The sequence below is a fragment of the Ahaetulla prasina genome, chromosome 1 (assembly GCF_028640845.1).
Source record: "Ahaetulla prasina isolate Xishuangbanna chromosome 1, ASM2864084v1, whole genome shotgun sequence".
Lineage (NCBI taxonomy): Eukaryota > Metazoa > Chordata > Lepidosauria > Squamata > Colubridae > Ahaetulla > Ahaetulla prasina.
The window spans coordinates 219,844,567-219,858,490 of NC_080539.1; the positions used below are offsets into that span (position 1 = coordinate 219,844,567).

General features: G+C 41.4%; 1 protein-coding gene across 2 annotated transcripts in view; it reads right to left on the reverse strand.

Annotated features, from left to right (window-relative positions):
- Window positions 1-13,924, reverse strand: part of XIRP2 (xin actin binding repeat containing 2) — a 263,015-nt gene that overhangs the window by 20,593 nt on the left and 228,498 nt on the right. For both annotated transcript variants that reach the window (XM_058191320.1, XM_058191329.1), the window contains one exon: window positions 12,039-12,146. In XM_058191320.1, the coding sequence (XP_058047303.1) occupies window positions 12,039-12,146 (108 nt within the window). The remainder of the gene's footprint in view (window positions 1-12,038; window positions 12,147-13,924) is intronic.

Sequence of the window (13,924 nt, forward strand, 5' to 3'; positions counted from 1 at the left end):
TTCTACAGTCAGACATCAGTAGATCAAATGTCAGCACTGCCACAAATTCATAAATTCTAATCCTCTCAATTTAGATGCTTATACCTATTTTGAAAATACATTCCATGATTATTATTTTTTTAAACCCACCTCCCCCCCACAACCTTCTTGACACTGATGGATTCAGTAATTCTCAGTGGGTTGGCGCGGTGAACTATTTCCCCCCCTCTTCTTCCTGGAGTTAGGATACTACAAGGTACATGAGGGCCAGAACTAGGATTTGTGGAGGCATTAAGCACCTCTCCGCAAAACTTTCTTCATATTTTGACCATGAGTTCTTGCTACCTTTGTGATCCAATTATACCAGACAATTTCATAGCTGCACTGAGAGAACTAACATTAACATTAATCTGACTGGCATGTCAGTAACGCAGAGACCCAACATTTTCATTCAGATGTCCTCACCTGGCCTTTGAGCAGTATACTAAAGATTTTGTTCCGAAGAGTTGATAAAGCCGGGCAAAGAAATTTTAAAAAGCCAGGATAAAGACTCCAGTGGTTTTGTTTTCACTGACATTTACATATATACAGAACTTTGTAGTAGCTGTACTTAATTGCTTTCTGTGAAATTAATGTTTCCCCCTTCTGTTAAAAATGCCAAGTGAAAACCTTTGAAAGGGTTCAGGCTTCAGGGGCTGTGAGTAGGAAGAATTCTGTTTTAAACGAATCGAGCCAAAAGGCAATTTTGTACTGCAAAGGGAGTCCAAAGTTGAGGTGACAACCATAGCTGTTTAATCAACACCCAGTCTTTTTAAAAATATGGGTCACATGAATGTTTTGTCTACATGATTGTAATCACCATCTTGGCTCCTTTAAATCCCTTCCTATAGTTAGTCAGTCAGTCAGTCAGTCAGTCTGTCTGTCTGTCTGTCTGTCTGTCTGTCTGTCTGTCTATCTATCTATCTATCTATCTATCTATCTATCTATCTATCTATCTATCTATCTATCTATCTATCTATCTACCTACCTACCTACCTACCTACCTACCTACCTACCTACCTACCTACCTACCTACTTATTTACAAATAACTCAAAGCAGCAAACATGTCCAATACACTTCTTCCTCCTATTTTCCCCACTACAATAACCCTGTGAGGTGAGTTGGACTGGGGAAAAAACTGGACCAAAGTCACCCAGCTGGTTTTCATGGCTAAAGCCAGACTTGAACTCATGGTTTCTTGCTTTCTAGCCTGGTGCCTTAACCACCAGTGCCTGTCTTTTCCTTATAGGGATTGTTCCCTTCTCACTAGTTTTTGTGCCTTTGCTTTGCTTTCTGAGATGTCTGCATATAAGGATGCCTTCATGTTCTCTAGTCACAAGGAAAGACAGGACCTTTCTTTTTTCTTTCTCTCTCTTTTGATGTCTTCAGAACTCCAGGGATGCAGTAATCAAAGCAAAAGCAATGGGGAAAAAGTTGTTCTTTCTTTCCTCCCTCCCTCATAAGATCCAAGGGAACTTTGTATCAAGGATGAACTGTTGGTTGACTTCTGGTTGATGTTGTGACGAGAACGGCTTGGAAAATAGCAGGCTCTGCCGAGCTCTGCGAAATCCAACCGGTAACCACTGTCAGGAGGCCCTGTGGGGTCAAAGCCACCTTGTAGGGGTGGCAAAGAAACGAGAAGCACTTTGTGGACCACGAGGAACTTGCAATTTCCCCTTTAGGGGAACGGCAGCAGGGATGATGGCTATTTTTGGCAGTCATAAGCTGGGACAACCGGGACCATAAATTTATGCTGGAGTGGTCTGTGGACAGAGCATTGAAACTGGGTGAGATAACTTCCAACTCTTATTTCAAAGATTTAATTTAAGGACAAGAATTTTAAAAAATAATCTCCAAGCGTTAAGGAGGCGGTGATCAGATACACAGAGAAAATTAGAAACTGAAAATTAAGAAGTGAAAGAAATGCCTAAGGGAAGCTTTAAAATACAGAAAGCCTGGAGAAAAGCTTAAGTAATTTGAAAGGTGATTTTTGGAGAAACTGTCTTGCTTTTTTGTACTTTTAAATCTCTTGGATTTATTGGATAATCAACTGTTTTTGACATATTGTTTAATGTTGGATTTGGGAGCAGGAGACCCATCTACTGGAAGAAGGGGAGCACTACAGCACTATAAACTCAGTATTCTTAGTGAAAGTGAGGTCCAATACACATAAAGTCTAATACACAAAATAGAAGAAAGTAAATAACATCTGGAAGGCGGCCTGACCTTGACTCTATTCTAGAAAACAATTTGGATATTTTGAAAAATACTTAATGAGTTTCTTTTTCCTCTTGAATATTTCTAAGATTAACTAAATTGCAAATAACTAAACTTTATTGAAACATTAATTTTGATTTGGATTATTAAGGCTATTTGACAGAATATTCTATGAGGCAAAAGAAAAAAGGTGATAGAAAAAAGAGAAAAGTTAAATGAGACTTTAAAATTTGGACAATTGGGAAGATATGTAATTGGAAAATCACAAGGCTGTAAATTGCTAAATTTTTTTAAAGATTATAAATTTAGGGATTTGGAGGCATAATTATTGAATTTTATTAAGCTGGAGTTTTTAAATATTGAGACTTTGGAACCAAAGAAGTATACTGAGTAATCTTTATTAAATTGTTACAAAATGGATCTACAGGGGATAATAGCGGCAAATGAAGAAATAATATTGATGCTCAAAAACATGCATGAAACTATAAAGAACAATAAGGAGACAAGGGGACTGTGAAAAGATAAAGAAATGAGTGTAGAAACTACTCAACAATTTGGGGGGGGGAGTTGAACATGATATCCAGATGATAGATGTTAGATAGATGAAAAATAAGAAGAAGCAGTGGAAGGAAAAAATCAAAACGAAATGCAAGACGATAAAGATAATGAAGAGAAAGGATTAATAAGTAGGAATCAATCAGATAATTCCTTAAAAACCTATAATAGAACAGAGAGAGCAAAGAAAAATCTCTTCAAAAAAAGAGAGGAAGGTTTAGAGAAAAAGAAAAGTTAAATAAGACTTTAAAGTTTGGACAATTGGGAAGATATGTAATTGGAAAAGCACAAGGCTGTAAACTACTAAAGAATTTTAAAGATTATAAACTTAGGGGATTTGGAGGTATAACTATGGGATTGGTTGAATTTTATTAAATTGGAGTTTTTAACTATTGAGACGTTGGAACCAAACAGGTATACTGAGTAATCTTTATTAAATTGTTACAAAATGGATCTATAGGGGATAATAAAGGCAAATGAAGAAATAATTTCAGTGTTCAAAAACATTCATGAAATTATAAAGCACAATAAGGAGACATGGGGATTGTGTAAAGATAAAGAAATGAGTGTAGAAGCCACTCAACAATTGGGGGGGAAAGATGAACATGATATTCAGGAAATAGATGAGAAATTAGAAGAAGCTATGGAAGGAAAAATCAAAAAGAGATGCAAGAAGATAAAGATAATGAAGAGAAAGGATTAAAAAGTAGGAATCAATAAGATAAATCCTTAAAAGCTTATAATAGAACAGAGGGAAAAAGGGAAATCTCCTCAAAAAAAGAGAGGAAGGTTTAGAGAAAAAAAGAAAAGAAAAATCTCTTTTAAAAAAAGAAAGTCTTACTAATGGGTGTTCAAATAATACAGCAGAAAGACAAAGGGCAACCCAAACGGAATGTTCAGTAGATATAAAAATATCAAAAAGAGTTATAAGACTCCAAGAGAGAGAAATAAAAGGGTGATTAAAAAGTCAATAAATGATGGAACTCCAAAAAGGTTAAGAGATGATGGATAATGATAAAATACATTAATAAAAAGAAAAAAATAGAAAATACAAATAGGGAAAATAGTAGCATACATATATACTGATAATAGAATCTATTATAATTAAAAATAAACTAAGCTTAGTAGGTGGAAGTTTAGGTAATCTAATTGTATTATTAATATAATAGTGTGTTAAAGTATATTGTGAACGTAAACTTTTAAGGATTAGAAATTGTGGGGATTTTGAGATACATTCCCGGGATTGATTACATTTTGTTAATGTTCAACCTTATTAGTAGTCCTAGACATCTGGGATATTGAAATTATGGTGGAATGAGTAATTTTCAAAATATTAAATATTAGTAATTTAGTAGGGATAACAAATACATGGCAAATACATTATCAATAAGAAATGTTATTTATGTTTAAATGAATTAATGGAAAAAACAATAAAGAATTATAAAGAGAGAATGGTACTGTTGAATTTGGAAGATCAGGACTATGCATACTTATTTGTATTATTACTGTTATTACTGTTGTCTAAAAAAGATTTGACCCAGTCAATACATCTTAACTCATGATCATAATTGAGCCTGGAAATTACAGTTGTAAGTCATGATGGCGATAAAGTGGGTCACCTGACCAAGCCTGTTTTATGACATTTTTACTTCAGTCATTAAACAGGTGCCATGGTAGTTAAGCAAACTGATTGTTCACTATAGGTCAGAATTAAATGCCAGTGTCTAGCAGAAATATTAGAAATTACAATCATATGGCGATGGGCTGCTACAAACAGTCAAAAATGCAGGTCAATTGCTGAGTGGCCAAAATGTGGTCACATGACCATGGGTGGGCTCAATATTGGAAGTTCAAAACCAGATAGCTTTGGAAAGGTTTGTTGTAACTTCAAATGGTTGTGAAGTAATAATAATAATAATAATAATAATAATAATAATAATAATAATAATAATAATAATAATAATAATAATAATAATAATAATAATAATAATAATAATAATAATAATAAAAATAAAAATAAAAATAAATAATAATAATAATAATAATAATAATAATAATAATAATAATAATAATAATAATAATAATAATAATAATAATAATAATTTAATTTGTATACCGCCCTTCTCCCGAAGGACTCAGGGTGGTTTACAGCCAAGTAAAAATAACATACAAAAATATAATACAATAAAATCAAAATTAAAAAACTTATTCAAATTGGCTGATAATTAATATAAAATACATAGCAATATAAAACCCCATTAAAATCCAAATAAAACCCATTTTATGCCAGTCCCGTGTGAAAGAATAAATAAGTCTTCAGCTCGCGGCGGAAGGTCCCGAGGTCCAGAAGTTGGCAAAGTCCTGGGGGAAGCTCATTCCAGAGGGCAGGTGCCCCCACAGAGAAGGCTCTCGTCCTGGGGGCTGCCAGCTGACATTGTTTGGCTGACGGCACCCTGAGGAGGCCCTCTCTATGGGAGTGCACCGGTTGGTGGGAGGCATGTGGTAGCAGAAGACGGTCCTGTAAGTATCTTGGTCCTAAGCCATGGAGCGCTTTAAAGGTGGTAACCAGCACCTTGAAGTGCACCCGGAAGACCACAGGCAGCCAGTGCAGCTTGCGCAGGAGAGGTGTTATATGAGAGCCACGAGTGGCTTCCTCAATCACCCGCGCAGCTGCATTCTGGACTAACTGGAGCCTCCGGGTGCTCTTCAAGGGAAGCCCCATGTAGAGAGCATTGCAGTAGTCCAGGTGAGAAGTGACGAGGGCATGAGTGACTGTGCATAAGGAATCCCGGTCTAGGAAGGGGCGCAACTGGCGAACCAGGCGTACCTGGTAAAAAGCTCTCCTGGAGACGGTCGTCAGGTGTTCCTCAAAAGACAACCGCCCGTCCAGGAGAATGCCTAAATTGCGCACCCTCTCCATTGGGGCCAGTGACTCGCCCCCAACAGTCAGCAGCGGTTGCAACTGACTGTACCGGGATGCCGGCATCCACAGCCACTCCATCTTGGAGGGGTTGAGCTTGAGCCTGTTTCTCCCCATCCAGACCCGCACAGCCTCCAGACACCGGGACAGCACTTCGACAGCTTCGTTGGGGTGGTCAGGGGTGGAAATGTACAGCTGGGTGTCATCAGCGTACAGCTGGTATCTCACCCCAAAACCACTGATGACCTCGCCAGCGGCTTCATATAGATGTTGAACAGGAGAGGCGAGAGGACCGACCCCTGTGGCACCCCACACATGAAGTGCCTCGCGGTCGATCTCTGCCCCCCTGCCAACACCGTCTGCGAGCGGTCGGAGAGATAGGACGTGAACCACCGAAGAACGGTGCCCCCCACTCCTAAACTCTCCAACCGTCGCAGCAGGATACCATGGTATCAAAAGCCGCTGAGAGATCTAAGAGGACCAGGGCAGAGGAATAACCCCTGTCCCGAGCCCTCCAGAGGTCATCCACCAACGCGACCAAAGCCGTCTCTGTGCTGTACCTGGGTCGAAAGCCGGACTGGAACGGGTCTAGATAGACAGTTTCATCCAGGTACCGAGGTAACTGATGTGCCATCACACTCTCAACAACCTTCGCTACAAAGCGAAGGTTGGAGACTGCACGATAGTTTCCCAAAACAGCCGGGTCCAGGGAGGGCTTCTTGAGGAGGGGTCTCACCACCGCCTCTTTCAAGGTGGTGGGAACAACACCCTCCATCAAAGAAGCGTTGACAATCCCCTGGAGCCAGCCTTGTGTAACCTCCCGTGTGGCCAGCACCAACCAGGAGGGACACGGGTCCAATAAACATGTGGTGGCATTCAGTCGTCCCAGCAACCTGTCCATGTCCTCAGGAGCCACAGTATCAAACTCGTCCCAGATCGTCTCCACAAGACCAGCCTCCATCATCTCACCTGAATCTACCCAATTTTGGTCCAAACCGTCCCGAAGCTGAGCGATTTTATCGAACAGATACTTATTAAAGTCCTCAGCACATCCCTGTAAAGGATCATCCTGCACCTCCTGATGTATAAGAGAACGGGTCACCCTAAACAGAGAGGCCGGGCGGTTATCTGCTGACGCAATGAGGGTGGAAACGTAAGCCCGCTTCGCCTCCCTCAGAGCCACTAGGTAGGTCTGAATGTAAGACCTAACAAGTGTCCGGTCAGCTTCCGACCAGCTGGACCTCCAGGCACTCTCTAGGCGTCTTTTCTGGTGTTTCATCTCCCTCAGCTCCTCACAGAACCAAGGAGCTATTTGAGATCTACACCGGGTCAGAGGCCGCAAAGGCATGACATGGTCCAGAGCGCCAGCCGCAGCCCGTTCCCAGGCCGCGACGAGCTCCTCGGCCGAGCCGTGGACCAGTTCACCAGGGAATGGCCCAAGCTCCATCAGGAACCTCTCCTGGCACATCAGGCGCCTGGGACGGAACCAACGCATTTGTCCCGTCTCCCTGCGATGGTGAGTGGCGGTCCGAAAATAATCAGTCCTACGTCAAGGACTATTTGTACAGGGAAGGGAAGTTTTATAGTACTTGTGGGTAGAAAGTCAAAAGACCATGCTTCACGTGGTTTGAAACTGAAAGAGTGCCTATTGGGTACTCTTAGCAATAGCAATAGTCCTTAGACTTATGTACCATGGAAAAATAGAAGGCTGAGTCAACCTTGAGCCAGTCAGGATCGAACTTTTAGCAGTGAGCAGTGAATTAGCCCTGCAGTACTGCCTTCTAACCATTGCGCCACCACAGCTCATGAGAGTGGTGGCTGAGCATTTAGGGCTGAGGATGCTTCACTGTTGGGTCAGTTGCAAGATTATAAAACAAATATAACATAACAACCTCCTGACAGCCCAAGGTGAAATGGCTACACAGGGCAGCGACTCGCTGCTGGAGAAGCAGAAGTGAGCCAGGTTATAGCAGCCGATTGATCCTGGGGCAGCAACTGAAATGGAGCAAAGGGCTAGAGATCAAATGGCTCAGATGGGATCAGGTTGAAGAATTGAATTAAATCTGGAGAACATGTATGGGTCAGGGATAAAGTCTAGACGTGCCTTATATTGATTTGGTTGGAATTGCTGAGAAACTGCTAACATGCTTTCTCTAATCCCTTCCAAGACTGAGTGGCTGTGGATGCCGGCATCCCGGTACAGTCAATTGGAGCCATCGCTGATGGTTGGGGGCGAGTCATTGGCCCCAATGGAGAGATTTTACAACTAAGGCGTCCTCCTGGATGGACGGTTGTCCTTTGAAGAGCATATGACGACCGTCTCCTGGGGAGCTTTTTATCAGGTACACCTGATACACCAGTTGCGCCCCTTTCTAGACCAGGATTCCCTATGCACAGTCACTCATGCCCTGTCACTTCCCGCCTGGACTACTGCAACGCTCTCTACATGGGGCTCCCCTTGAAGAGCACCCGGAGGCTCCAGTTGGTCTAGAACGCGGCTGTGCGGGTAATAAGAGGGAGCAACTCGTGGCTCCCATATAACACCTCTCCTGCGCAAGCTGCACTGGCTTCCTGTGGTCTTCCGGGTGCAATTCAAGGTGTTGGTTACCACCTTCAAAGCGCTCCATGGCATAGGACTGGGTTATTTACGGGACTGCCTGCTGCCACCAATAGCCTCCCATCGACCTGTGCGCTCCCATAGGGAGGGCCTCCTCAGGGTGCCGTCAGTCAAACAATGTTGACTGGTGACCCACAGGGGGAGGGCCTTCTCTGTGGGGGCACCTGCCCTCTGGAATGAGCTGCCTCCAGGGTTACAACAACTCCCTGACCTTCGGACCTTTCATCGCGAGTTGAAGACATTTTTGTTCTACCGCGCAGGGCTGGCTTGAAGTAATAGTAATTTTAATAGGGGTTTATTATTGTTTTTTAAGTTTTAATTCAGCCAAATTGAATTAGTTTTTTAATAGGTTTTAAAAAAAAATTATATTATATGTATAATTGTGTTTTATCTGGCTGTAAACCGCCCTGAGTCCTTTGGGAGAAGGGCGGTATAGAAATCAAATTAATAAAATAAATAAATAAATAAATAAATAAATAATCGTTATTGGAGAAAAAGGTTACCCAGTGATATTATTATATTCCTATTGTCTGTGAACTCTGCTGTGAGATTATAGCAGTCCTGAGATGTAGACCATTGTTAATGTTGCAGATCAAAACTGGGACACACTCTCAATTTCCGCAAACAAAAAAGCAAAAAATAAAATAAAAAATAATAATTATATCAGCGGTGGGTTTCAAATTTTCTTACTACCAGTTCTGTGGGCGTGGCTTGGTGGGCGTGGCTTGTGGGTGTGGCAGGGGAAGGATACTGTAAAATCTGCATTCCTTCCCCACTCCAGGGGAAGGATACTGCAAAATCCCCATTTTCTCCCGATCAGCTGGGACTTGGGAGGCAGAGAATGGATGGGGGCGGGGCCAGCTAGAGGTGGTATTTACCAGTTTTCCGAACTACTCAAAATTTCCACTACTGATTCTCCAGAACTGGTCAGAACCTGCTGAAACCCAAACTCTGCTTTATATATGATATTTATATGGCCAGCCATCACAATCACATGACCCTGGGTGGCTAACAATATCTAAAGACAGAATTAAAACAATGCAACAAAATACCTATATTAAAAACCTCTCAGGTTATAGCAAAAGCCGGTATCCTTAGATTTCCACTCCTGTCTCCCAGGCTAGCCATCAATTCCCATATATGATCCTTTGATCTCTATTAAGACAATTTGCACTTTTAATTTTTTCACCCCCTGCCTCAAATTTAATTCTGCCCCCTTGAATTAGGAAGAACAATCTATTTCCTTTCCAGCAATCTTCCGCTTTTTAAGTGAATGCCGAGGTCCAGTCAAATACAATAAAACCTTGAATTTTGCCTTGATTTTTAGAGCCAGCGCTCGCTATCCTCTAGAGATGAAAAAAAAAGGAAGAAGATCTGTTAAAACCTGAAATTCAGAATGTGTTTGTGCCTTTGATCATTTTATGTCTCCATGGAAAATGAGGGAAGGTTCAGAACGGGGGGCGGGGGGGTTTGAGGAGGTGGAAATGAGAGAGAAAGAAAACGCCTGGAAAATGGAGCGGGTGGGGGAGAGAAATTCATTTAGGAGAACTCAGCACAGTACAACGAAAATAGATTTATAGCTTTCTATTGTGAACAAAAGCAAGATTTTGAATAATTGTTTATGAAAGCATAGAGAAGCCATGCCGGAAATTGCACAAAGCACAAAATAATCCTTCAAGAAGAGCGGTCAGTGTGAGATTATTAAAGGTTCTGTACAGCACTTGTTTCCTTAGAAAAAATCTCAGTGTGCCCAGTGTGGACTTGTGACTCCTTAACTAGTGTGATTGTGATTGCAGGATCAGTGACTGAGCTGTGCTTGGATTGCTTGTCTTGGGCAGCTCATAAATGCAATACTGCAAATGTATTGCTGCAGCAGCTGCAGTTAATACTGCTACTATTATAGTACAATTAATTATAAATGGCAAGTTTCTACTAGAAGGATACTTTCATTTACATTTGAGTCCAGATTCTGGACCAGTGAGTTTTTTTTGTTGTTGTTGTTGTTTGTTCACTGGTACTGTAATAAAGGGATTATCACCACAGCTGCCATTTTATATTTATAAGGTTGACTTCAGTTTATAAGGGTGAGAGCTAAGGGGATGGGAAAAAAAGAATTCAGGTCGATGAAGAAAAACAAGTATTGTTAGAAAGGGGAGAGGGGAAAAAGAAGAGTTTTGTTGAACATTATTGTGTAATCGTTCCTGCATTTCTGAAAAGTGCTGTTTTCTAACAAAAATAGCCTTTATGTTTTTTTACAATATTGTCATGGGATATTAAAATTTCTTTCATGGCATTTTTGATTCTACTTTGTTGTTGTGCAATGGCAATGGATGATTCCTTCCTTCCTTCCTTCCTTCCTTCCTTCCTTCCTTCCTTCCTTCCTTCCTTCCTTCCTTCCTTCCTTCCTTCCTTCCTTCCTTCCTTCCTTTACACTCCTTTATAAAATAAAAAATAAAAATCCTGCAGCCAAGAAGGCTCCACCCTCTTTTTCACTACTCAGGTGATCCTGAGGACACAGATAAGCCTCCAAGTCGCCTCAACAACTCTCTAAAAGGATGCAAATGACCAGCTGTCTGCAAGGAATATGAATCCTTCAATTCCCTACCATCCAGTCAAAAGAAGCTTCTTGAATGAGAAGCGAAACATCTTCAGAAGGAAAAAAACCCAGAAAGTCCAGCTGCCTCTTGAAAAAAGCACCTTTGGGACAACCATGACCTGGATGACTGAGAATCTCCACAGATATTCCTCTGCAAACTCTCTGGCTACTCACTTTGCTGCCTAAAATGTCCTTATGGGAGAGGTTTTCCTATGGTGTCTTCCTTAGGTTTTATTGAAACTGTGAAGACAGCTTCTCTAAACTCCTTGAGAAATGATTGAACAGTGAATTGCAGGACATTCACTTCTACTCCTCTTGAAAGGAACTGGAAGAACCTTTCCCCTCTGTATGCAATTTTACCCATTTTTTTTTTCTTTTGGTGAAAAAAAAAAGAAACACAAATTATTTTCAATCAAACAGAAAAAAAAAAACAGTTTAAAAACTCAGAAGAGAGTTGAAGTGGTTTGCTGTCAAGCCAGAAGGGTGAGCAAGAACATCATGGTGTAAATTTTTATTTTTTATTTTATTTTTATTTATTTTATTTTTATACCGCCCTTCTCCCGAAGGACTCAGGGCGGTGTACAGGCAAGATAAAACAATACAATATACAAATTAAAATACCATTTAAAAAACTTATTTAAATTAGCCTAACATTAAAAAATTTCCATACTAAAAACCCCGTTTAAAAATTGATAAAAGATAAAATTCAAGACAGCCCCGCGCAAATAAAAAGATGCGTCTTCAGTTCGCGACGGAATGTCCGAAGGTCAGGTATTTGGCGTAAACCCGGGGGAAGTTCGTTCCAGAGTGTGGGAGCCCCCACAGAGAAGGACCTTCCCCTGGGGGCCGCCAGCCGACATTGCTTGGCGGACGGCACCCTGAGAAGTCCCTCTCTGTGAGAGCGTACGGGTCGGTGGGAGGCATGTGGTAACAGCAGGCGGTCCCGTAAGTACCCGGGTCCTAAGCCATGGAGCGCTTTAAAGGTCGTAACCAACACCTTAAAGCGCACCCGGAAGACCACAGGTAGCCAGTGCAGACTGCGCAGGAGCGGTGTTATATGGGAGCTACGCGCGTTTGGCCAAATGACATAACATTTATTAAATGCTAAAGTTACCTTTTCTGACTGAAATGCTTCCAGCTGCATTCCTTTTGAGGTCGCTTCATTTATGCTGGTTTCTGTCCTACTGCTAGACATCATGGTTTGACTCTGACTTGTCGTCTTCTGCAGATAAACAAAAATAATCTCCCATTTATTCAACTAGTAGGTAGTAAACTTTAATAAAATCTTAAATCATATTATTTTATTTTTTCTTGAAAATGATTCTTCAGGAGCATATATACACCCAGAAACACCAAATACACAAGCTACTAGATTGTAATTAACCATATGATTGAAAAGGGTAAAATATGTATGGAAGCAGAAGCTAAGAGATAATAAAGAGGGTAGTTTCATTATTACAGAGCACCTGAAATTTTTCTTTTATTATTAGTGTAGTATATGATTATATACCAGAGAACATTGCAAATAGTGACCTGGGTTTTAATGCATTATTGATTTAATTGCCAGACTCCTATCTCCTGGCCAAGATGTGAACAGAATACTTAGAAAAATATAAACTTTCCGATGTTGAGGGCGAGTCAAAAGTTCTGTACACAATCTGTGTACAATCTGTTGGCTTCACACACTGCTCTAGGCCTTTGTGTGGTTTGCAAACTGTCAGAAGGTTTGCATAACATACTAGGATAAAGCAATAATTTGTGCCCAACTGAGTTGGTTTGTGATTTGCTACACCGTGCAAAATGAGACAACCGGCAAATGAGAACTGAGTTAATTATGAGCTTGTATATCCGGAAAACACAGCCAATGTGTGAACAAAGTGTGTGGATTATCTGCACAGTTTTAGTCTGTAAGTCCTATGAGTGGTGTTGCCAGAAGAGGCAATGCCAGGCTCATTTCCAATGATACAACACAATTTTATAGTTGCTTGATTCATAATATGAATCGCAACAGTATGCAAAGCTTTGCCATCGATACAAATTGAGCGTTATGGCTCCCTGAATTCTGCAGGGTTTTTAATGCATTTCAGAAATTCCTTTCACTCCTGGCTCCAGGTGCTCCCTCAAACTACGAAACCGAGCCTTTAAACAGTGTACAGACTTATTTTGAACAGCCTGCATTGCAGGTGGCATCATCAGTTTGGTCGGAAGCAAGATTTGGGGAATATACAATCTGTGCAAAGGAGGAAGAGGAGACAACAGAGCAGTTAGCGAAAAAGGCTGTTTGCAAAGTCGGAAGGAAAAACAGTAGTCATTCCACGGTCAGAACTTAGCCCAGTCCTCCTGAGTCCGGTTTCTTTCTGGGCCTGAGCAAGTAGCACTGCTGTCTTCTCTCCCATCAAACACAGGGCACATTCCCTGGTGTAACTACCAATTCGGCGGTTCTGCCAGCTGCCTGTCACTTGGTTTCTCCTGCCCCTTCGTTGTTTTTGCAACTGCACTGAAGTGAGTAAGCTTCTCTCAGGCAAATATTCCAAGGGTAGGCTGGGTTGTATATTAGCCTATTTTTAATTAAGCTCAAATGGGCTTCTGACTACTAGCTGCTGCTTCTTTTATCTTCATTCCACCAAGTCTGTAGAGTGCTGGGCCAGGAAAGAATGATCTGTGGAGCCAGAGGTGGGTTTCACATAATTTTACCACCATTTTGCTGCCCACTGAAAATGTGAGCGTGCATGCTTTGCTCGCGCACATGGCTTGCACGCATGCACACGGCTTAGAAAATGTGGCTAAATAGGACGGGATAGTGCCCGTGGGGCCACCCATGGGTCGCCACTACCGGTTCACCCAAACCAGTCCAAACTGGCTGAATACCACCGCTGTGTGGAGCCCTCTAATAGAACATACAAGAAACGCCTTCTAAATCAAAATTTTCTATAAACTGGAGGAGCAAGAGTTTTTATGGAGTTTAGATCCTTTCCTGGCTCTCTACAGCAGTGGTGGGTT